Source organism: Cebus imitator, unplaced genomic scaffold, assembly GCF_001604975.1.
Source record: "Cebus imitator isolate Cc_AM_T3 unplaced genomic scaffold, Cebus_imitator-1.0 Scaffold389, whole genome shotgun sequence".
NCBI classification, from domain to species: domain Eukaryota; kingdom Metazoa; phylum Chordata; class Mammalia; order Primates; family Cebidae; genus Cebus; species Cebus imitator.
Genome location: NW_016107704.1, coordinates 1,890,159 through 1,913,183, shown reverse-complemented (window position 1 = coordinate 1,913,183; position 23,025 = coordinate 1,890,159). Strand labels below are relative to the sequence as shown.

The following is a 23,025-nucleotide window of genomic DNA, read 5'->3' as shown; positions in this document are numbered from 1 at the left end:
CTGTGTTTCTGCCCTCTGCCTCCTCTGCCCCCACCCTGAAGTCAGTACACATCCTAGGAAATGTATTCCTGGAAAGACTCTGAGAACAAAGCAGCAGGCCCAGACCCACAGGCCCTCTGCCTGGGGGCCAGTGTGGCCAGAGGAGCCAGGGAGGCTGGGGACAGGCCTGGCCAATGGGATCTGTCCTGGAGTCCTGGGCTCCCCTCCGAGAATCCTTGCAGAACTTACAAAGAGCATTCATCATCCCCTGTATCCATCCTACCCACTGGAGAATCTTTTCAAACTCCACTGAGATTGCAATCCAGCCTTTCCTGAACCCGCAAATAAACATCTGTTGTCTGCCCCACACTGTGATTGAGGGTGGAATGAATGTGAGCCCCCAGGAGCCTGGAAATCCCATAGGGAGTGAGATACAGACCCCGGGCTGGGGTAAGATACAGACCTGAGCCCAGAGGAGAAGCACATGCCTCATGTGGACTCTATCTTAGGGTGAAATGTGGAAGCAGAATGATGGGACTCAGAGCTATCCACCCTGACGCCAGACCAGGGCAAGAGGTCTTTACAGGTTTAATTCAGGTCATGGGCCTTAAAATAAAGAGCTGTGTCTGGATGGTCAAGGCTCTAATCTAATTACATGAGCCCCTAAAAGCAGAGAACTTTCCCTGGCAAGAGTCAGAAGGGGGAGGTGGAAGAAAGGGAGTCAGGGAGGTTGCAAGGAGAGGAAGCTTCCAGGCTCACTGGATCCCGGGTGGAAGCCACAGGCCAGACGGAAGGAGGCTTCTTAGAGCCAGGGCCCCTCCTGACAAACGGCAAGTCCCCCACCACAAGGACAGGGTCAAGCCAGCAAGTCCACTGGGCCTGGAAGAGGTTCTTCCCCAGAGCCCCTACAAAGCAGCAGAGCTGACCTTCCCATCGAGTTCAGCCTGGTGAGAGCCTCAGCTCTCTGTATACAAAGAAGAAAAAGACAACTCCCCAAGGACTGAAAGGCCCCTTTTCAAAATAATTCCCACTGCCTATGTCACAGCAGATGTGTGGGATACTGATTCAATCTGCACGGCAGCCTGGGAGGTAGGCGCCATCCCCGCCTCCTTTACAGATGAGGAAACTGAGGCATGGGTGTCAGATGGTCAGCTGCCTCCAAGGCCCATGCTCTCAACCCGCCCACTCACCTGCACATAAAGAGCACTAAATGTATTCTGACATCATACAATAAAATTTCTTTTAAATCAAGAATTTAAAATTTCTTTTTAAAATTTTTCTTGATTTAAAATTTCTTTTAAATCAAGTCAAGACTGCTTTGCTCAGTCCAGCAAGCTTTCTCTCTGCCCAAATTTTGTCTGAAGCAGTCAGTAATCCTGTTTTAGTGCCAGCACAGGGCGGGTGGTGGTGGGAAAAGCAAAGGCTTTGAAGTTAAAAGACCTGGGCTGACCTCCCCAGAGACTCCCCTTAGTAAAATCACATTGATAGCCGCAGCTTTCAGGGCCATGGATACTAAATAAAATCAGAGACGGCAAAGCACTTCTGACTTGACGCCTGTGACGCGCTGAGCTTTGTGGTCATTTAGAGGAGTGCGGAAGGGCAGCATGCCGGGAAATGCTCTCAAGTGTGGCTTTTTAAGATCACACTCTGAACTAACAGCCTGAAACCTGCTGCTTCGTCCGTCCTCCTCCTCAGGTGTCCAGAGACTCCAACACACTGTGCATCTGTGCAGGTCCACACTGGATGGCTGACACACACCCACATGGCACTCACCCCTCACCTTTGTACTTTGCATGCTGGTTTTAGATTCTCTGAGAAGGCAGCACAACCCCAATCTAATCCTCATCCCTCAAGACCATGGAGCCCGCGGGCAGCCACCAGAAAAAGGTTTTCACATTTCAAATCAGTCTTCAGAAGCCCCTCCCTCCACAACCGAACATCAAGCAAATATCACAAGCCAACAGAAGTCGCTCCAGGCCACTTACTTTCAGGCTCCTGCCCCTGGGCCATTGCTTCCTTCCCTCCAGCTGCCCGGGCTGGGCTGTCGCCATGGAAACCACAAACATTCTAAGCCCTCCTTGGCTCCCTCACTGTGGAGCAACGAGGCACAGCCGCTGCTGTGGAACCTCCCTCCAATCCCTCCCCTCTTCTGTGTCTCCAACCTTCTTGAACGCGGAGTATTGGTGTTTGCTTGCTCGTTTTACGTTTAACAGTGAAACACTTTCTGTGATCTAAACAATGTCAAAGTATCCTCGCTCGCACTCCCTGATTCCTCTCAAAGTCCAGAAGACTTTTTCTTTTTCTTTTTTTTTTTTTTGATTTAGTTCCGTTTTTTTCCCTTTCAGGTACCAAACAAAGTAAAAAAGACGGACGGATGGAGAGGAACGCAGCTGGCTAGGGTGGGAGCGGAATGGAGGTGGGGAGGGGCCCTGCTCACATCACATCCACAAAGAACTCACTGGGGTTTCCCATGGCCATGAGGAAGGACTGTCTGCTGGCGGTCAGTTCCGGGGCACTGAGGCCAGGTCGCGGCCCGGAGGGGCTCCTGGGGGCCCCATGGCCGTGGGCGGTGGGGGCATCATCAGCATGGGGGGCCGTAGAGAGGGGGCACGCCGGGAGGACCATAGCTCGGGTGTGTGTGGTGGCTGAGAAGGCTGCTGGCCAGAGGATGGTGGCTGCGGTGGCTGTGTTCACTGGCCGCCGGGCCTGAGCGCTCGCTGGGCGCCCGCTCCCGCGGCCCCCGCGGGCTGCTGTGTGTCGTGTGGTCCGATTCGCTGCCGCTGCCCCTTGAATTGGAGTCCCCGGCCTTCGGGTCCTTCTCTTTCCTCCGATCACTGCCGCTATGGTTGGAGCCACTGCTCCAACGGCCTTTGCTGTGCTGACTGCTGGCACTGCCCCCGCTGTAGCTGTAGCCCAGCTCTGGGAAACCTGGGTGCTGGTTGTAGGGGTGCGGGGGTGGCGGGTACTGGTACAGGAAAGCCATGGGCCACGGGGCGGCCCCTGGGTGCGGCAAAGGGGCCAGCGTGTCCTGGTCAGAGGCACCACTGGAGCCATCGTGATTGTGGAGAGACAGGTTGGCCATGTTGCCGCAGAGGTCGCCAAAGATGTAGTAGCACTGCTCGGAGAAGGTGATCTTGTTGACGGTGTGGCGGATGAAGCCAGCTTTCAGCGGGTTGCTGGCATACTTGCGGGCCTCCCTCCGGTCCGTGAAGCCTTCCACATTGTGGTACAGCCAGTCCACCACATCCAAGCCGATGAAAGCGTTAGGGATGGTAATCTTGAGCCACATGCGGTCACGGACCTCCAACCCTGATTCAGGGGAGGCCATGGCTTTTAAGATGGCAGCCATGTCACTGTGGATGGACAGGTGGAAGTCGTCTAGGCGCTCTGTGTCAGGGATAGAACTGGTGATGGAGGAGCTGGTGGAGGTGATGGTGCTCAGGGAGGGGCTCATGCGGTATGCAGGGAAGGTGCCCGTCATGGCTGCAGTGTGGGAGACCCAGGCCGCAGGGTCAATGGGCCGGATGGGCTCGCTCCTGGGCAACGTGAAGCAACCACGTGGACTTGGGTCCCAGCACTTGGCTACAGTAAGGGTGATGGGCCCCGGTTTGTGCACAATCTCCCGCAGTACCCGGACTGCGTCGTCATTACTCATGTTCTCAAAGTTGATCTCGTTTACCTGTAACAGCATATCTCCTGGCTCGATGCGCCCGTCAGCAGCCACGGCCCCACCCTTCATGATAGAGCCAATGTAGATGCCGCCGTCTCCACGCTCGTTGCTTTGGCCCACAATGGAGATGCCCAAGAAGTTATATTTTTCCATGTTGAGAGTGACCGTGATGATGTTGAGTGACACGGTGGAGTCCGTGATGCTGCTGAAGGATGAGGACCGCTCAATCCGGGAAACCTTCTGCTTCCGCGGCCGCCGCTTGTGTCTTCTCATCAGGCGTGAGGCGCTGCTCTGCTCTGTGGAGCTGCTGAACCTGCTGGTGGAGTCATCCTCATCTGAGTCAAAGAAGCTGGTGGTCTCCAGCTCGCTGCTCACGAGGGTGGACGAGCTGTCGTAACCGCCTGGCTCTCGCTGCGGCTCCCCTTTTGCAGTTCCGTTGAGCCGGGCTGCATGCTCTGGGCCATCCCTCCGGCGTGGACGCTCTCGCTGGGCACACACCAAGGAGTCCGTTTCTGTGTCATTGTCCAGGTTTTCCTGGCTGCCCCCACTGGCATGAGGGTGGAAGGATGGTGGTCGGGAGTCCCCGATGCCTCCAGTGCGCTCCATAGGTGGTGGCAGCTTCGATGGGCTGTCAGCACAGAAGGGGGCTGGGTCTGGGTGTGAGCCCTCAGCGGACACCAGCCAGGACACCACCCGGCCATTGAAGCAGGGCAGCTTAGCATTGTCATCCGAGATCTCCTCCTTCACCACTCCGAAATCTTCGTCCGGAGACTTGAAGAACTTATAGCTGGGTCGCTGCAGAACGCCCTTAAAGTTTATTAAAAAATAAACTCGGCATTAACCCTTACATTTGGTGCTGGAAACCCGGGAGTAGTTGTAAGACCCCTCCTGGGGGAAACTGATTCCTCCACCCTAAGCCGGGTGGTCTTAGGAAAATGAAATTTTTCCAATAACATTGGAAAAATCATCCTTTTAAAGTAGCCAATGACAGCCAAAGCACAGATAGCTCGGGTTTCCCAGGAAATTGGAGGAGAGTTTAAAATATCAATGTTAAAACTGCAAGTGATCCTGCACCAATCTGTAGGTTGTATTTCTTGCCTTGTTACTTAAGTCTCTTCCCCCACTTTGTGGAAACAGTTCTGATACCAGTCTCCTAGCATGAATCAGTACAGTTTGACCGCTAGTCAGAGCCCTTAATGCTTGGATAAGATGTACTCTATTTTGTTTTCCTTGGGGCTTTGTCAAAGTCAGCAGTCTGTAGTGGTAGAACTTCAGAAATTGTCCAACCTTTCCTAGGCTGGGAAAGGAGGGTTATTCCCAGTGCCCATATTCTCTGAAACACTAGAAGATTAGAGGTGGTGAAAATAGCTTGGGATTTTATACCCCTCTTCTTGCCTCCTATGTCCTAGAAACTACTAGTAGCTAATCAGATAAATTTCCTGCTTCTCTGTTTGCACTGCCTTCTAAACTTTTCTCAGACAGGCTGGATAATTTTCAGGTAACAGTCTTCATAGAAATCTTTTGAGGGAATAGAAGGAAGGAAATCTTTTTCTAAACCAGCAGGGCTTTTCCTCTTAGCCCCTGAATCTGGGAAAAGTACCCGGGATTCTTTTCTGTCCTAACTGAGTACAGTAGCCTTTAAGGAAGCCCATAAGGAAACTACAGTAAGAAACTGTCTGAGATGACAATCTACTTCAAAACCTGCATTTATGGTGAAGAAGAGAAAACCTGTCATTGCTGATTAGTATTATGAATGGGGGAATTATTTTAAGTATTCCATGGAACAATTGAGTTCAGGGCATTTTCCTCATGTGATGCTTAAAACCCTGTAAATTACCACATAAAGAAAGTTCCCAGGTGGCTCAGAGGCTAGGAGTTGGCCTGATTGGGGGTGCAGGGGATTACAAGGCTGTGATGGAAGGACTATGGGATGAGGGTGAAACCTGCCAAGGCCTGGAGCTGACTTTATTCTGGGCTTGCCTGTTTTATGTGTTCAGTTTGGATCTGGACCCAGGTCCAGATCCTGAAGTAAACGATGCTTGCAATTTGACTCCTTTCTACTCCTATACTGTATTTAAATGATGGGACTGGGTTTTGTTGCAAATAAATCATTCTTTTGTTGTTGAAGAAAATCTGGACTGTTGTTAGAATTGGGAGAGAGTGGAAGGAATTTATTTTCTTCGTTCCCTTTAGCTGAGGCTAGGAATTCAACCCTAATCCCTGAAGGGCAGGGCTGGAGCATCTTCAGAAGTTCTCTCTTAAGGAAACACTGCTAGCCATCAGCCCTCGCCAAGGTGTCCCTTTGGCGAAGCCCAGTAAGTCTGTCCCTACCCAAATGCTCTTGACTAGTCTTATGGCAATTCTCATGGGATAGGACTGATTTAGGGTAGGTATGTGTGTTTGTCAAATCCCTACATTTCTTACCTATTAATTGTAAACTAACTCGTTTTAACTTCATTTTAACACTCCCTTCAACAACTGCTTCCAGCTAGGCTGAATATCTTGCAAGTATATAAATACAAGTTTTATTTTTGTGACTGAGGAGCTGTTCCTTAATATCCATTTGCCTGTCTACCTTCTTTACTGTATCATTAAGAGTCAGCTCAGGCATTTCTCATCTTCTCAATGTCCTCTTGACACACCAGCCTCAGGCGTGTATTAAGTTTTCTATGTATTCAGAACTCACAAAGCTAGGAGACCATGACTTATTGAAAATCCCTAAGATCCAAGATGCTAAACTTAGGATCTGGTCTTATAACCAAGGTCCATCTTCAGCTAGACTGAGTATCTTGCAAGTCTTTACGTGTCCCTCTGCGTTCATATAGCACTTTGTACTTGCCTTTAATATACTCTAGTATAAATGTTTATTCTTGCAAAAAGATGGAGCCCCTTTTGAGGAGTTTCAACTGCATGAAAAAAAATTTTTTTTGACCTTGTCTTTAATGTTTATTTCACATTATCTAAGTACATCCAGTTATGCAAATTTACATTTTTATTTCACATCCTTGTATTTCTGATATACATATATCAGGACAAAGAACACATTTGGAACACTCAGCCTGTAAAACTCTCTTGGAGGAAACAAGATTCTCTGCTGCCTTATTCTTCTGCACATGTACAAATAAGATTCTAAGTAATTGGAATGGAAATAAAAACTGATAGAAGAGAAAACTAACGACATTTTTATGCTACTTGAGGCTATTTGTACCTGATTTTTCAAATGGTCTTCTACTTGCTGAGTTACAATTTAATAGCAACACATCTTTGGGGGCACCTTAAAATATGCCAAGAAGCTTCATTGTTTCTAGAGTTCTTAAAAAACACAGGAAGCTGCCATCAGCTACACATCACTAATGCTTAGATTTTGGTGCTGTAGTGCTGTGTATTTACCTAAGATATTTTAAAAGGTAGTAATCAGCATTATTATTCCTCTTTTGTGAAAACATCTTGCCAGGCTAGAAAACAAGCAATTATTTCTTCAATTAGGCAAAGAAAAAAAGGACAGACCAGTACAATTCAGTGTTCATTTTAAAGGAAACAATCACATCGAACAAAACATTTTAAATTTCAGTTACAATTTTATGAAATTCAAGCATCTCAGAATCACACTGAGATACTAGATGAGCACGTGTTCATTCTGTTCAATGTTGCCCACGAGATTTTTCCTGTCACTAGTTCCTGGGCTTGACTGACTGTTAAAATACAGAGTGTTTTCAAAGGCGCCCTCTTGAGGTAGCTGCACACGTCTTTTCTTGTAAAAGAAATAGGCAGCAAGGCCCGCACCCATTAAAACCAGGAGGATCACAATGATTACTCTGGCCACGTTGGAAGATGGTTTGGAAGGATGTATCTTTCTTGGGTCAGCTTTTGTTGTAAGTAATTCATGAGTAGGTTTGGCATCAATAATTTTTGGCCTTTTACAAATGAATCCCTTGTAGGAAGAGCAGTGAGCATTACTCCAAAACCCAGAAGATGCCTGTAAACCTACACGGTCATTCCGTTCAATGGAGGGATCTCCTGTGTTCCAGTTGACAAAAGAAACTGGACTGTTATTTATCCACAGCCATGTTCCTTGAATATTTCTGAAAATTCCTATCCAAAAATCGGTTTTACTTTTAAGTGGCTCAATCCGATATGACAGAAAACTGGATTCTGCAGCACTTTCAATGGAAGCCAGGGAGGAACCCATTGGAAGACAATCCAGAGAAGCTTGGCCCCAGTTCCATGTATATGAGGACTCGATATAGTAACAGTGACCATGGAAAGGAATCCATGCTGTGTGATCTGACTCTGGACATCTGCCAGGCAGTTGTGGGGGTTCAGTAGCAGGGATGTCATCTGATTTTTTGCAGAGGGGTGTGAGAATACCGCTGAGAAGGGGATGTCTTTGGGGGCCTTACAAGGAACATGGCCCAGGAATGGGAGGGCTGCTTAGGCTTGGAGCTCAGGATACTTTAGATTCGGGCACATCAGTTCTGACTTGCCTTGCCTGGGTGGTCAGCAGTGAGTCTCCAGCTGTCTCCTCCAGGGAGCTCTCCCCTTGGGGCTGAAGACTAGCAGGGGCAACTTGCCAGCATCACAGAATTCAGTGTAGTTTACACATATCAATTCCTTTCATCTCAGCAAAATGGGCACCACCAGAGCCATTCTGATCACGCCACCATCCTGGACCATATGACTGGAAGGTGGGTGACCAAGTTCACCAGCAATAAAACCCGGGGCCCAGGTAGCCTCCAGCAGCGCCGCTTCCTGGCAATGAGGTAGGCCCTGGTGCAGGGAGAGCCACAGTGACCGTTTCAGATGCCGTCCACAGCCAGGGCCGCTTAGACCCGGGACAGTTTCCTGCAGTGCGTGCCAGCCGGAGCCTGTACAGTGCTCCTGAGCCCGGGGTGGAGGAGGGAGCCAGGCTTTGCTTTAAGGCGGCCTCCACTTTCCTGAATGTGTCAATGGGAAAGTCAAATAAAATGTATGTGCCAAACCTAAAAAAAAAAAAAAAAAAAAAAAAAAAAAAAAAAAAAAAAAAAAAAAAAAAAAAAAAAAAAAAGGAAGCTTTTTTCATTTTTTTTTTCTCTTTAAATTATTTTATTCAAGAAGTGGGGGAGGACAGACAAGGGGACTGAGCTGAGCCCGCTGAGCCCTGAGTCCCTGAACCTCCCAGCTCAGCCCCCACAGCAGGACTGGACTCAAAGTCAGAGGGTGGAGGCTCCAGCCCCACCCAGACACAGCTGGGGACAGACAGGACCCAGGAATACCCACTCACTGTCCTCTGGGAGGCGGCGGCCGCAGCACACGGGGCCCAGCGCCGAGTGGGGCTATTTGGGGTGCTGCCGCCCTTCTTGGGAGTGGTGGGTTTCTTGCCCTGCCAGAGGTGTCCCTGGATGGTGAAGGCATCAACGCTCATGGACATGGTCTTGGCGGGGATCTGGGTGAAGCGCTTGCGGTCCGAGTTGTACTTGTAGATGCCTTCCACCAAGGCGGGTGTGACGGTCCGGGGCCCGAAGCCCGCCAGCCGCGACAGCTCCTCCGTCTCCCCTGACAGTGTGTAGAGCGCCCGGAACTGGCAGCTCGAGTCACGAAAGAGGATCAGGAAGTGGTTGGCCTTGCTTTTCTCAATTTCCTCCAGAATGCGGTTCTTCTGCGGTTTGTTCACCTTTCCTGCCAGGCAGCAGTGTGACAGGGCGTTGTGGATGATGAACTTGTTGGACTTGGCACTAGGCTCCTTGCACAGCCGTGGACCTGTGTACTCAGGCACCGAAGCTGGGGAGGAGGCATTGCTGCCATTCTCCCAGTCCCGTTCACGGCTCCCAGGCAGGCGGCTTGGGGACATGAGGCCCGATGGGGAGGGAGCCCGAGACGTGGGCCTCTTCACCCCGAGGTTATTGGGGGCCTCGTTGGCCACAGTGGACAGTGACAGGGTGGACTGGGAATAGATTTTGCTCAGCCGAGAGCCCAGCAGGCCGCGTGCTGGGCTTCGCGCCAGAGCCGAGTCGTCACAGCAACCTGAGCGAGGCCGGGGCGCCCTCCGCCCGCCCCGACCCGGGCCCCCGGACCCCGCAGCCCGGGGCCGCAGCACCTTATCAAGGTCGCCCATCAGCTTCAGCTGGGCCCGGCGCTCGTACTCCAGCCGCGTGAAGTCCCCCCGCCGGGGGCCCACCTCCTCCTAGGCTGGAGCCCGGGCAGCAGGTGCCGGGGTAGCCATGGGGGCTGCAGGGACTGTGGACACGGCTGGTGCTGGGCCAGGGGCCTCCTCATGGGCCAGCCTCGCGGCCTCCTCCCTCCGCGGTTCCTTCTCCGCTTCCTGCCACTGCTTGCGCCTCCTCTGCTGGCCGCTGCTGCCGCTCCAGCAGGCTGGCCCGCTTTTGAGCCATCTCGTCCTCAGGCTTGTCTTCATCCTTGTAGAAGAACCCCAGCCCTGCTCGGGGCTCCCCCTCTGAAGACGCCTCCTCTTCCAAGGAATCCTCAGCATCAGGGGGACTCCCGTCTCCCTCTTCCTCAGCGGCGGGATCTGCCAGGCTGCCCAGCGGGATCTCGATGAGGCCGGGCCGGGCGGCTGGCTCATCGTGGGGCATCCCCTCTGCCAGGAGGATGGAGGAGTGCGTCTGCACAGGCACCTGGCTCTGGGAGAACTTGCGCAGGTGGGGGAGGCTGTCTACGTCGTGGGGTGGTGTGAGCATCCTGGTCAGGGGCGCCAGCCGCAGCTCCGCCGGCTGGGTGTGTTTCGGGCTTTGGGGTGACTGGCTGGGCCCGGGTCCAGGGCTGCGCCGAGTGGCCGGGACTCGCCGGGCGGGGCTGGGGGACAAAGCTTTTGGCCCCGTCGTCGTGGGGCCAGGGATGATCCATGCAGCAGGGGGCGGGGCGGGTCCAGGGGCCTCCGGCGGGGCCAGGAGCCGCTGCTGCTGGTCCGTGAGCCTCTGCATGTCCCGCTGCAGCGAGCTCAAAGCAGCACTCAGCTTGCTGACCGCTCGATTGTATTCCCCCAGCCCCTCGGGGGGCAGTGGACCCAGGTCTGGCGAGAAGGTCACTGCCTTGGGCCGTGAAGTTGGCTCACCCTGGCCCTCGCCCGCCGGCCGTTCCCCACCAGGGACTGGGCCTGGGTCGGCCTCGGCCTCCGCCTCCCCAGAAGCCTCCTTTGGCTGCACCTGTAGGAAGGCGCTTTTGCCCAGCTGCTGGCGGTGCTTGCCGAAGATGACCTCAATCCGTCGCTTCTGAGCCTCAATGGCTCTGCGTTTCTCCTCCAGCTGGGCACCAAGCTCACTCATCTCTGAACTCAGGGCCTTCGGCGGGGCCGGAGTGGACGTGGGGGACCCTGCTCCAGCCTCAGCCTCTGCCTTCACCAGCTGTTTCTTGCGTTCCGCAAAGCTGGTCATTTTCACCTCGGAGTTGGTGGCTGCTGGGGACGAAGCCACGGCCTTCGGGGACCCCTCGGATGGGGCTGACGGTTTCGTTGCCTCCCCCACCAGACAGGGAGATGGTTTTGAGAGGGACTCGGGGTGTGGCATGTACACCAGTGCTTTGATGGGCTTGTCGGACAGTGGTTTGGAGGTCCCCTCAGGCAGGTACGGGGAGGCCAGGGATGGCTTGGAGGGGAGACCTTTTTTTTTTTTTTTTAAAGGTTTAAAAAAGGGCTTGTTTAATTAATTAAATACAAGGATGAGCCCAGGCAGGGCGGAGGAGGGCCACCCACAGAAAGCACACGTCCCTTGAAGCCACCTCCCCCGCAAAGGCAGGAACCAGGTCCCAGTGATTCCTGGGGGAGTGGAGGAGTGGACGCAGGTCTCTCCAGGCCCCTGGACACTGGAGAGGGCCCTGGGAACAGAGTTCTGGAACTCATAGCCCTACCCGACCCTGCTGCAGACAGGCCCCTGCCAGGGCGGGGCCCACCAAGACACGCAAAGGAAAATGGGGCCCCAGTCCCCCACCCGCCCCTACAGACTAAGGCATCTCACTAACGCTGCCGGAGGAGGGTTTGAGGCCAGGGACGGCAGCCGTGGAGAGCTCCAGAAGAGCGTCCCCGCTTCCCTCCCCCCAGGCCCCCAGGCCCCCATCCCTGAATCCTGCCAGGCTGGGGCTGGGTCCCAGTGCACACCAGTGCCACCCAAAGGCCCCCTGTCCCGAAGCGAGAGGCAGGAAGGTTCTGGAACAAAAGGGGGAACCAAAAACCTCCTGCAGTCGATTTGGGGGATTCCGCCTTTCTGGGTCTTGGACATGAAACCTGGGACCCTTCTCATTCCAGGCTGGAGTTGTATTGAAATGCAACCCAGGCCACAGCAGGACGACCCCTGGCAAGGACATGAAGGTGGCCCCCGAGGGACAAGTCCCCACCCACCCAATGTCTTGCAGGGACAAATCAAGGGTCTTCTTGATACAAGAAAGGAAATTCATTTTCCTAATTTGAGGAGGTGAAATGAGGAAAAGGTCTAGGTGAAATGAACCAGCATAGACAGACCTCCTAAAAAAAAAAATCACGGAAATTTTTAAATTATCAAAAATGATACAGAATTCCAAATAAATGATACAGGCACAAATTTTTTCAATGACATGCAGGGACATACGAATTCATACGACAGAATTTGAGTGGCCTAAGAATATGATGCCGTCTAGTTTTGCCATGAAGTGCCGAAAACATTTGAAGAGTCGGAGATTAGTCAGTGAGAAACAACTTGGTGTGGATAGAATTGTAGATTTTCAATTTGGAAGTGATGAAGCTGCTTATCATTTAATCATTGAGCTCTATGATAGGGGGAACATTGTTCTTACAGATTACGAGTACATAATTTTAAATATTCTAAGGTTTCGAACTGATGAGGCAGATGATGTTAAATTTGCTGTTGGTGAACGCAATCTACTTGATCATGCTAGAGCTGCTGAACCTTTGCTTACTTTGGAAAGATTGACTGAAATAATAGCCCGCGCACCTAAGGGTGAACTACTGAAGAGAGTGCTTAACCCATTGCTTCCCTATGGACCAGCTCTCATTGAACACTGTCTTACAGAAAATGGATTCTCGGGTAATGTGAAAGTGGATGAAAAACTTGAAACTAAAGATATTGAAAAAATACTTGTTTGTCTGCAGAAAGCAGAAGACTATATGAAAACAACATCCACCTTCAGTGGGAAGTGATATATCATTCAGAAAAGAGAAAGAAAGCCAAATCTGGAAGCAGATAAACCAGTCGAAGACATACTCATGTATGAGGAATTTCATCCTTTCTTGTTTTCTCAACATTGACAATGTCCATATATAGAATTTGAATCATTTGACAAGGCTGTGGATGAGTTTTATTCCAAGATAGAAGGCCAGAAAATTGACTTAAAAGCTTTACAACAGGAAAAGCAAGCATTGAAGAAATTAGATAATGTCGAAAGGATCATGAAAACAGATTGGAAGCCCTTCAGCAGACTCAGGAAATAGACAAACTGAAAGGAGAGCTCATAGAAATGAACCTACAAATAGTTGACAGAGCCATTCAGGTAGTTCGAAGTGCTTTAGCTAGCCAAATAGATTGGACAGAAATTGGGTTAATTGTGAAAGAAGCCCAAGCTCAAGGAGACCCTGTTGCAAGTGCAATCAAAGAATTAAAACTACAAACAAATCATGGTACAATGCTGCTAAGAAATCCACACTTGTTATCAGAGGAGGAAGATGATGATGTTGATGGTGACGTCGGTGTTGAGAAAAATGAAACCGAACCACCAAAAGGAAAAAAGAAAAAGCAAAAGAATAAACAGCTGCAGAAGCCTCAGAAAAATAAGCCATTACTTGTAGATGTTGATCTCAGCTTGTCAGCATATGCCAATGCCAAAAAGTATTATGATCACAAGAGATATGCTGTTAAGAAAACGCAAAAGACTGTTGAAGCTGCTGAGAAGGCATTCAAATCAGCAGAAAGCAAAGCAAACATTAAAAGTTCAGTCTGTTACCTCTATTCAAAAAGCAAGAAAAGTATATTGGTTTGAGAAATTTCTGTAGTTCACTAGTTCAGAGAACTATCTAATTATAGGTGGATGAGATCAGCAACAGAATGAAATAATTGTGAAAAGATACTTGACACCAGGAGACATTTATGTACATGCTGATCTTCATGGAGCTACTAGCTGTGTAATTAAGAATCCAACAGGAGAACCCATTCCCCCAAGGACCTTGACTGAAGCTGGCACAATGGCACTTTGCTACAGTGCTGCTTGGGATGCATGAGTTATCACTAGTGCCTGGTGGGTGTACCATCATCAGGTATCTAAAACAGCACCAACTGGAGAATATTTGACAACAGGAAGCATCGTGATAAGAGGAAAAAAGAATTTTCTTCCTCCTTCATATCTAATGATGGGATTTAGCTTCCTTTTTAAGGTAGATGAGTCTTGTGTTTGGAGACATCGGGGTGAGCGAAAAGTCAGAGTACAGGATGAAGACATGGAGACACTGGCAAGTTGCACAAGTGAGCTCATATCAGAAGAAATGGAACAATCAGATGGAGGTGACACTAGCAGTGAGGAGGATACAGAGGAACATGAAACTCCTCCTGTAGACGTAGAACTCATGACTCAGGTTGACCAAGAGGATATCACTGTTCAGAGTGGTAGAGAAGAACTAAATGAGGAACTCATTCAGGAAGAAAGCTCTGAAGATGAAGGAGAATGTGAAGAGGTTAGAAAAGATCAGGATCTTGTTGGTGAAATGAAGGATGAAGGGGAAGAGACATTAAATTACCCTGATACTGCCATTGACTTGTCTCACCTTCAGCCTCAAAGGTCCCTCCAGAAGTTGGCTTCAAAAGAGGAATCTTCTAATTCTAGTGACAGTAAATCACAGAGCCGGAGATATTTGTCAGCCAAGGAAAGAAGGGAAATGAAAAAGAAAAAACTTCCAAGTGACTCAGGAGATTTAGAAGTGATAGAGGGAAAGGACAAAGAAAAAGAAATTACTGTGCACGTTGAAACTCATCAGAACACAAGCAAGAATTTTACAACTGTGCAGCCAATGAAACGAGGACAAAAGAGTAAAATGAAAAAAATGAAGGAAAAATACAAAGACCAGGATGAAGAAGACCGTGAACTTATCATGAAATTGCTGGGGTCCGCAGGTTCAAACAAAGAAGAAAAAGGGAAGAAGGGGAAGAAAGGAAAAACAAAGGATGAACCTGTGAAGAAACAGCCCCAGGAACTCAGAGGTGGAGAAAGGGTCTCTGACAACATTAAGAAAGAAAGGCCATTTCTTGAGGTTATTACTCATGAGTTACAAGACTTCACTGTAGATGATCCACATGATGACAAGGAAGAGCAAGATCTGGATCAACAGGGAAATGAGGAAAACCTGTTTGATTCTTTGACAGGCCAGCCACATCCTGAAGATGTACTATTGTTTGCCATTCCAATATGTGCCCCTTACACCACCATGACAAACTACAAATATAAAGTGAAACTTACTCCTGGAGTGCAGAAAAAGGGAAAAACTGTAAAAACAGCCTTGAATAGTTTCATGCATTTCAAAGAAGCAACAGCAAGAGAAAAAGACTTATTCCGCAGCATAAAGGACACAGATTTATCAAGAAACATTCCTGGCAAAGTGAAAGTGTCTGCACCCAATCTTCTGAATGTAAAAAGGAAATAGCTGAAATGAAATTCTAAAAATATTTGAGAAGACCCAATTTTACAGCCTTTTGGAAGTTCAAAGATGAAAACACCATGTTACAGGACTCAGCATTATAAAAATGAACTAAACATTGCCTTGCTATATATATTCACCAAAAGGACTTAATTCTTGTTTTTTTTTCCCCCCAGTTTTATATATAAGAAACACTGTCTATGATAGGATTTCCTAAAACATTTGTGGACAGTTAAATGCTAATTATATGCATCTGTCATTATTCTACATTATCTTGAAGTTTGGAGGTTAATATTGTGTTGTTTTCATGATGTAAAGAAACTGAACAGTGAAGTGGCTTGATTGCTTAAACTACTGACTTGTTAAGTCTACTGTATATAGCAGCTAATGTATATATTACAGTCCAGCCACAAGGGTTTTTTTTTTTTTCTTTTTTTTGGTGCAGGGGAGGTTAAATATTTAGGATTGTGTCTTGAAAACTAAATATTGGAGTGGATTTTCTTCTGCTTTCACCTATACTTAAAAAAAAAATGGTGAAACCCCGTCTCTACTAAAAATACAAAAAACATTAGCTGGGCATGGTGGCGCATGCCTGTAATCCCAGCTACTCAGGAGGTTGAGGCAGGAGAATTGCCTGAACCCAGGAGGCAGAGGTTGCGGTGAGCCGAGATCGCGCCATTGCACTCCAGCCTGGGTAACAAGAGCAAAACTCCGTCTCAAAAAATAAAAAATAAAAATAAAAAATAAATTTAAAAAAAGACCCCTCATTTTTTTTTTGAGCTGGGAGAAGGGCAGTGAAATTCAAAACAGGGCTGGGCTGAGGGCAGAGGACAGGGTTGCTCTTGTCCTTGGCCCCCATTGGGCTTGGCCTGGTGGCAGGGGTGGTATTTTGAACAGTATCAGCAGCCAAGGCATAGCAGGTTTTGATTCAGTCAGTTGCCTTCAGCCTATCACCCCTCGGCAGCACACCACGGGACTGAGGCTGCAAGAAAGCAAACCCCAGGAAGCCCCAGCCACACTCACTCTGGGGTTCTGAACACAGGCCCTTGACTGCTGTGAGTTCAAATCCTGAACCTGCCACTTGTGGGCTTGTGACAGTAGGCACATGCTTCCTGAGGCCAGTCACAGATTCCTCGCCTGTCAAGTGGATATAATTCACATCATAAGATGGATCTGCAGAAAGCACTCCTGGCATATAGTCAACAGGCATCAGTCCAGTCTTCTGATGTCACAGACAGGCCACCTGAGGTGCACAGGGAGGGAGGGACTTGTTCCCGGCCACGCAGCCACCCTCCCTCTACACAGCACAGGTCCCTGACCACCCGCAGCCCTTCTCTCCCTGCCTCTGCTGAGGGAGAAGGGGGTCAAGTGTCAGTCAAAGACTTTGCCATTTTTCCTTCCAGTGCTTTCAACTTGAATCTGGCATACGAATTCATAGGACAGAATTCGTTGTATGAAAAATCAAGGGAGGAGGAAAGAGAGAAGAAAAAAAAAAATTCAGAGGGAAGCGAGTTTTTCCAGCTCCTGGACTGAGGGAGCTGACCAAGCCCTGGGGCCAAGAGCCTGATGAGACTGTGCACAGTTTTGCCCAGTGCCGCCTTGGACCTGAGGTGGCGTCTCTAGCCATGGACAGTCTCTGCCGTGGAGTGTTTGCAGGCAATAGCCGTGAGCTCAGCATCAGGTCCTGCTTTCCCAGTCTCTTCCAAGCTGAGCAAACCCATCGTTCCGTATTACTGGGCCTATTGCTGGGGCCAGGGCGGACCCCACAGCCAGACTCAGCACTTATTCGTCAGGCCTTGGCTGAGCGCTGGAGCCAGTGGTCACTTCGTGGAGGTCTAGAGATGTTGCCTCAGGCCCTTGAAACCCACCTGACTAGTAGGGGGGTCACTGTTCTAAGAGGCCAACCAGTCTGTGGGCTCAGCATCCAGGCAGAAGAGCGCTGGAAGGTATCTCTAGGGGACAGCAGTCTGGAGGCTGACCATGCTATTAGAGCCATTCCAGCTTCAGTGCTCAGCAAGCTGCTGCCTGCTGAGGCTGCACCTCTGGCTCGTGCCCTGAGTGCCATCGCTGCTGTGTCTGTAAACATGCAGTACCAAGGAGCTCATCTGCCTGTCCAGGGACTTGGACACTTGGTGCCATCTTCAGAAGATCCAGGCGTCCTGGGAATTGTGTATGACTCAGTTGCTTTCCCTGAGCAGGATGGGAGCCCCCCTGGCCTCAGAGTGACTGTGATGCTGGGAGGTTCCTGGTTACAGACGCTGGAGGCGAGTGGCTGTGTCTTATCTCAGGAGCTGTTTCAACAGCGGGCACAGGAAGCAGTTGCCACACAATTAGCACTGAAGGAGCTGCCGAGTCACTGCTTGGTCCATCTACACAAGAACTGCATCCCCCAGTATACACTAGGTCACTGGCAAAAACTAGAGTCAGCTAGGCAATTCTTGGCTGCTCAGGGTTGCCCCTGACTCTGGCTGGAGCCTCCTATGAGGGGGTTGCTGTTCATGACTGCATAGAGAGTGGGTGCCAGGCAGCAGTCAGTGTCATGGGCACAGAACCTAACAGCTGATCTCCAACGCTCACTCATGAAAATAAAAGTTGCTGGAGCTTGAAAAAAAAAAAAATTGATTTTCGGTCTTAGGAAACCGGACCAGGGAACCGCTCCACCACAAGGTAAGACTTCTGTTGCCCACAACCCCTCCCGCTGCTTGCCTCGTGGACTCCCTGCTCGTAATCACGGCCGTGTCAGGGACTCCTTCCCGTCTCGCCGTGGGTCAGGCCCCGGCCTCGTCCCGAGGACCTGAGTGTAGAGGAGACGTCCCTACACTCTTGTCTTCTCCCAGTAAGGGGTTTTCCGGGGGTCAGGAATCTGAGGGAGACGTCCCCATCTTCCTGAACCCTCTCGGTGTTGGGTAGTGCAGTCCAGGACGCCTTCTGATCATCTCGGCAGCAGCGGCCGAGGTGTGGGTATTCAGAAGCCCCATTTGCCAGCCCGGGCCCTGCCTCAGAGCAGGACCAGATCCCCGGCTTACACTACTAAAACGTCTATCTCAAATAAGCCCTTTGGCGTATAAACTCCCGTTCATTAAGTAACTGTACTTTGAGTTTCTCTTCCTACCCCCGGCACGAGTGAGTGAGAGAGTGAGTTTATGTGTAGTCCCACGGCCTGACGGCTACGGGGCTTGTGTGGGCCTCAACCCGCGGTTCCACGGGGACGTCATAAGGCATAATGGTGATTCGCCTCAGGACTGAAAGTTCTGAGGTGACCAGGCCCAGGGGTTACACGGGTATACCTTAGCCAAGATGCCCTTCATTTTTCAAATCATTTTTTTTCAAATCATTTGAAAAAAAAATGAAAATTTTTAGAGGAAATCATCTCTTCCAAATTTTGAGTTTTTCTATATCATTCTTTCATTAAGAACTTCATTTTTAATTTGTAATAAAAGTTTACAACTTGATTTTTTCAAAAAAGTCAACAAACTGCAAGCACCTGTTAATAAAGGTCTTAAATAATTGTCAAAAAAAAAATTGATGCCTCAGCTTGAAACAATAGTGAAAGGGACCCCAGCAACACATAAGAAAGAACTTCCTGACACATATACTGTGAACCCTGGGAGTGGATAACCAAGAATGATAAGATATTGGCCCCATTCCCTCCTTTCACGGGTTGGCAGGTATCTCCCAATGGGAGGATTGGACTAGTTGACCTCTCTCAAGCTTCTTTTAATTCTCTTTGTGATTGTAAATGTGTTTTCCTCTTTTATTGCAAATTATTGCTGTTATTTTCCCCACTGGTGAAAAGCTATTGTACAGTCAGTTTTTTTGTAGGGACTTCAAAGCAAAAAAAAAAAAAAAAACTTCAGGACTTAGCAGAAATCACCACTCTTGATTGTAGCAAAAGAAATATCATTGGATATTTTGAACAAAAAACCATTTTGTTCATTGAGGCAACCCTCAATGGTTCAGTCTGGCCACCTCCTTGTACATTCTGCTCAAATTCACAGACAGCAGCTGCCAGCCTGGGAGAGTGGAGGCAATTCTCACTGAGCAGACCTAGGTACCTGTCGAACTGCAGGATGTGAGTAGCGTGGTGATCAAACCCCTGCTCCCGGGGCAGGAAGACATCAGCTACCTTCTGCTGGCTCTCCCTATTTGACAGCCTTTCCTCCAGCTCCTCCAGGATGCCTTGGTGAAGTTCGTAAATGGCTGGGAGTTCACTCAGGCCCTGCCTCAGCTCCTCCCAGGCCAATGTGTCTCTGCCTTCATGGTCCATGTCATCCAAGGCCCTCATGACAGCTCCATGGAAATCCAGATGTAAGTGCTGGAGCATCTCCACGTATGCCTTCTCTGAAGATAGCAGTTCCTGTGCGATGACAAGGGCTCTGGACTGTCCTTCCACCTTGTGGGTGAGGCTGGGGTCTCTTGAAGCACTATCCTCCTCCTCTGAGCTTCTCTGCTCCTCATCCGACGTGAGGTCCTCTTTAGGGGCTGCCGATGAGATGGGACAGACCTTGTAGGGCTCTGTGTAGGTGCTGGCTTGGGAGAAAAGAACCATGAGTTGAGGAGGGATATTAGAGGTGAACAGTTTATACCTCAGTCAGAAATAAACTCTTCCTCATGATCAGAGCATCCAGCACCGATGAAGCAGCTCTGGGAGTGATGGGCTCCCCATGGCTGGAGGATTTCAAGTATCTTTTTTTTTTTTTTCCTGGCCCAGGCTTTACTTGCTCCCGGCCCCACGGGCACAAGGAGCACTGCCTCCTGGGGATCCCTGCCAAGCTGGCTCCAGGCTGGACGTTGCAGGATCCACCCACTGGTGGCCCTCATGGCCCCCCAGAATCTGTATCCTCAGTGCAAAAGGCCTGGGGAGGAAGGCTGAGCCTGGAGGTCAGGCACGGAGGGGTTGTGCGCCCACTGGCCACTGGCTGTCTTCTGCACCAGCACCAGCTCTGACAGTGCCTGCTGCTGCAGCCGCTGGATCAGCTCCTCCGCGTAGACCTTGAATTTAATTTAAAATTAATCTCCTCAGTGTACTGGTCTAATCCTCAATGGTTCAAACCATTGACCCGGCGGAAGAGTCTCTAAATTCCAAGATATCACAGATAATGAAAAAAGATCAGAGAGCCAGGGGACAGCCCCAGACTTCCAGAAGAAGCTGCAAGATGCTCGTGTGGCAGAGGGCAAGAAGCTGCTGCTTCAGTGCCAGGTGTCTTCTGACCCCCCAGCCACCATCACCTGGACGCTGAATGGAAAGACCCTCAAGACCACCAAGTTCATCATCCTCTCCCAAGAAGGCTCACTCTGCTCCGTCTCCATCGAGAAGGCACTGCCTGAGGACAGAGGCTTATACAAGTGTGTAGCCAAGAATGACGCTGGCCAGGCTGAGTGCTCCTGCCAAGTCACTGTGGATGATGCTCCGGCCAGTGAGAACACCAAGGCCCGGGAGATGAAATCCCGGAGGCCCAAGAGCTTTCTTCCTCCTGTGCTAGGAACAGAGAGTGATGCAACTGTGAAAAAGAAACCTGCCCCCAAGACGCCTCTGAAGGCAGCAATGCCCCCTCAGATCATCCAGTTTCCTGAGGACCGGAAGGTCCGTGCAGGAGAGTCAGTGGAGCTGTTTGGAAAAGTGGCCGGCACCCAGTCCATCACCTGTACCTGGAAGAAGTTCCGAAAGCAGATCCAGGAGAGCGAGCACATGAAGGTGGAGAACAGTGAGAACGGCAGCAAGCTCACCATCCTGGCCACGCACCAGGAGCACTGCGGCTGCTACACACTGCTGGTGGAGAACAAGCTGGGCAGCAGGCAGGCCTAGGTCAACCTCACTGTCGTGGATAAGCCAGACCCCCCAGCCGACACACCTCGTGCCTCTGACATTCGGAGCTCCTCACTGACCCTGTCCTGGTATGGCTCCTCGTATGATGGGGGCAGTGCTGTACAGTCCTATGGCATCGAGATCTGGGACTCAGCCAACAAGACATGGAAGGAACTAGCCACATGCCGCAGCACCTCTTTCAACGTCCAGGACCTACTGCCTGATCATGAGTATAAATTCCGTGTACGTGCAATCAGTGTATATGGAACCAGTGAGCCAAGCCAGGAGTCCGAACTCACAAGAGTAGGAGAGAACCCTGAAGAGCCGAAGGATGAAGTGGAAGTGTCAGATGATGATAAGAAGGAGCTTGAGGTTGATTACCGGATGGTGACAGTCATAACGAACAAAAAGTATCTGACTTCTATGACATTGAAGAGAGATTAGGATCTGGGAAATTTGGACAGGTCTTTCGACTTGTAGAAAAGAAAACTCGAAAAGTCTGGGCAGGGAAATTCTTCAAAGCATATTCAGCAAAAGAGAAAGAGAATATCCGGCAGGAGAATCGGCATCATGAACTGCCTCCACCACCCCAAGCTGGTCCAGTGTGTGGATGCCTTCGAAGAAAAGGCCAACATTGTCATGGTCCTGGAGATCGTGCCAGGGGATGAGCTGTTTGAGCGCATCATTGATGAGGACTTTGAACTGACGGAGCGCGAGTGCATCAGGTACATGCGGCAGATCTTGGAGGGGGTGGAGTACATCCACAAGCAGGGCATTGTGCACCTGGACCTCAAGCCCGAGAACATCATGTGTGTCAACAAGACAGGTGCCAGGATCAAGCTCATTGACTTTGGTCTGGCCAGGAGGCTGGAGAACACGGGGTCTCTGAAGGTCCTCTTTGGCACTCCGGAGTTTGTGGCTCCTGAAGTGATCAACTATGAGCCCACTGGCTATGCCACAGACATGTGGAGCATCAGCGTCATCTGCTACATCCTGGTCAGTGGCCTTTCCCCCTTCGTGGGAGACAACGATAATGAAACCTTGGCCAATGTTACCTCAGCCACCTGGGACTTCGACGACAAGGCATTCGATGAGATCTCCGATGATGCCAAGGATGTCATCAGCAGTCTGCTAAAGAAAGATATGAAAAACCGCCTGGACTGCACGCAGTGCCTTCAGCATCCATGGCTAATGAAAGATACCAAGAACATGGAGGCCAAGAAACTCTCCAAGGACCGGATGAAGAAGTACATGGCAAGAAGGAAATGGCAGAAAACGGGCAATGCTGTGAGAGCCATTGGAAGGCTGTCCTCTATGGTAATGATCTCGGGGCTCAGTGGCAGGAAAACCTCAACAGGGTCACCAACCAGTCCACTCAATGCAGAAAAACTAGAATCTGAAGAAGGTGTGTCCCAAGCTTTCCTTGAGGCCATTGCTGAGGAAAAGCCCCATATAAAACCCTATTTCTCTAAGACCATTCGTGATTTCGAAGCTGTGGAGGGAAGTGCTGCTAGATTTGACTGCAAGATTGAAGGATACCCGGACCCCAAGGTTGTCTGGTTCAAAGATGACCAGTCAATCAGGGAGTCCTGCCACTTCCAGATAGACTACGATGAGGACGGGAACTGCTCTTTAATTATTAGTGATGTTTGCGGGGATGATGGTGCCAAGTACACCTGCAAGGCTGTCAACAGTCTTGGAGAAGCCACCTGCACAGCAGAGCCCATTGTGGAAACAATGGAGGAAGGTGAAGGGGAACGGGAAGAGGAAGAAGAGTGAATCAAAGCCAGACAAAAGCAATTTCTAAGTCATATTAAAAGGACTAGTTCTCTAAAACTCAAAAAAACTCAAGAGAGCAAAAGCACCTAGTTGTGATAGATTATCTAGTTAGGTCATTTTTGTGTTGATTCTTCAGCAATAGCAGTTGGTACCTGGCAGCGTTATTGATGGGCATTAATCTACCTTAGC

The 23,025-nt window shown here is 49.9% G+C and overlaps 5 protein-coding genes and 1 pseudogene across 6 annotated transcripts in view; 3 read left to right on the top strand and 3 right to left on the bottom strand.

The window, feature by feature from the left end:
- Positions 1-2,290: 2,290 nt before the first annotated feature.
- LOC108289056 (segment polarity protein dishevelled homolog DVL-3-like) lies at positions 2,291-7,838 on the bottom strand. The gene is given in 4 exon segments (XM_037731265.1): positions 2,291-2,492; positions 2,495-2,569; positions 2,572-4,479; positions 7,343-7,838. Coding segments are annotated over 4 exon segments (2,559 nt in total). The 3' UTR covers positions 2,291-2,412.
- Positions 3,928-23,025, bottom strand: part of LOC108289054 — a 25,490-nt pseudogene continuing 6,392 nt past the window's right edge. Inside the window, exons 3-4 of the transcript XR_005196828.1 lie at positions 15,819-15,829; positions 3,928-3,940 (exon numbers count right to left, since the gene is read on the bottom strand). The product of XR_005196828.1 is annotated as a CLIP-associating protein 1-like (transcript). The remainder of the gene's footprint in view (positions 3,941-15,818; positions 15,830-23,025) is intronic.
- Positions 8,726-12,031, bottom strand: LOC108289024 (calmodulin-regulated spectrin-associated protein 3-like). Its single transcript, XM_037731264.1, is given in 3 exon segments — positions 8,726-9,969; positions 9,971-11,274; positions 11,600-12,031. Coding segments are annotated over 3 exon segments (2,970 nt in total). The 3' UTR covers positions 8,726-8,735.
- On the top strand, positions 11,635-15,588 carry LOC108289053 (nuclear export mediator factor NEMF-like). The gene is given in 3 exon segments (XM_037731269.1): positions 11,635-13,005; positions 13,008-13,533; positions 13,535-15,588. Coding segments are annotated over 3 exon segments (3,096 nt in total). The 5' UTR covers positions 11,635-12,158; the 3' UTR covers positions 15,258-15,588.
- On the top strand, positions 16,796-18,759 carry LOC108289058 (protoporphyrinogen oxidase-like). Its single transcript, XM_037731271.1, has one exon. It carries the CDS (start codon positions 16,877-16,879, stop codon positions 17,711-17,713), a length of 837 nt encoding a protein of 278 aa, XP_037587199.1. The 5' UTR covers positions 16,796-16,876; the 3' UTR covers positions 17,714-18,759.
- On the top strand, positions 20,348-22,903 carry LOC108289055 (myosin light chain kinase, smooth muscle-like). The gene is given in 3 exon segments (XM_037731270.1): positions 20,348-21,451; positions 21,454-21,617; positions 21,619-22,903. Coding segments are annotated over 3 exon segments (2,142 nt in total). The 5' UTR covers positions 20,348-20,691; the 3' UTR covers positions 22,837-22,903.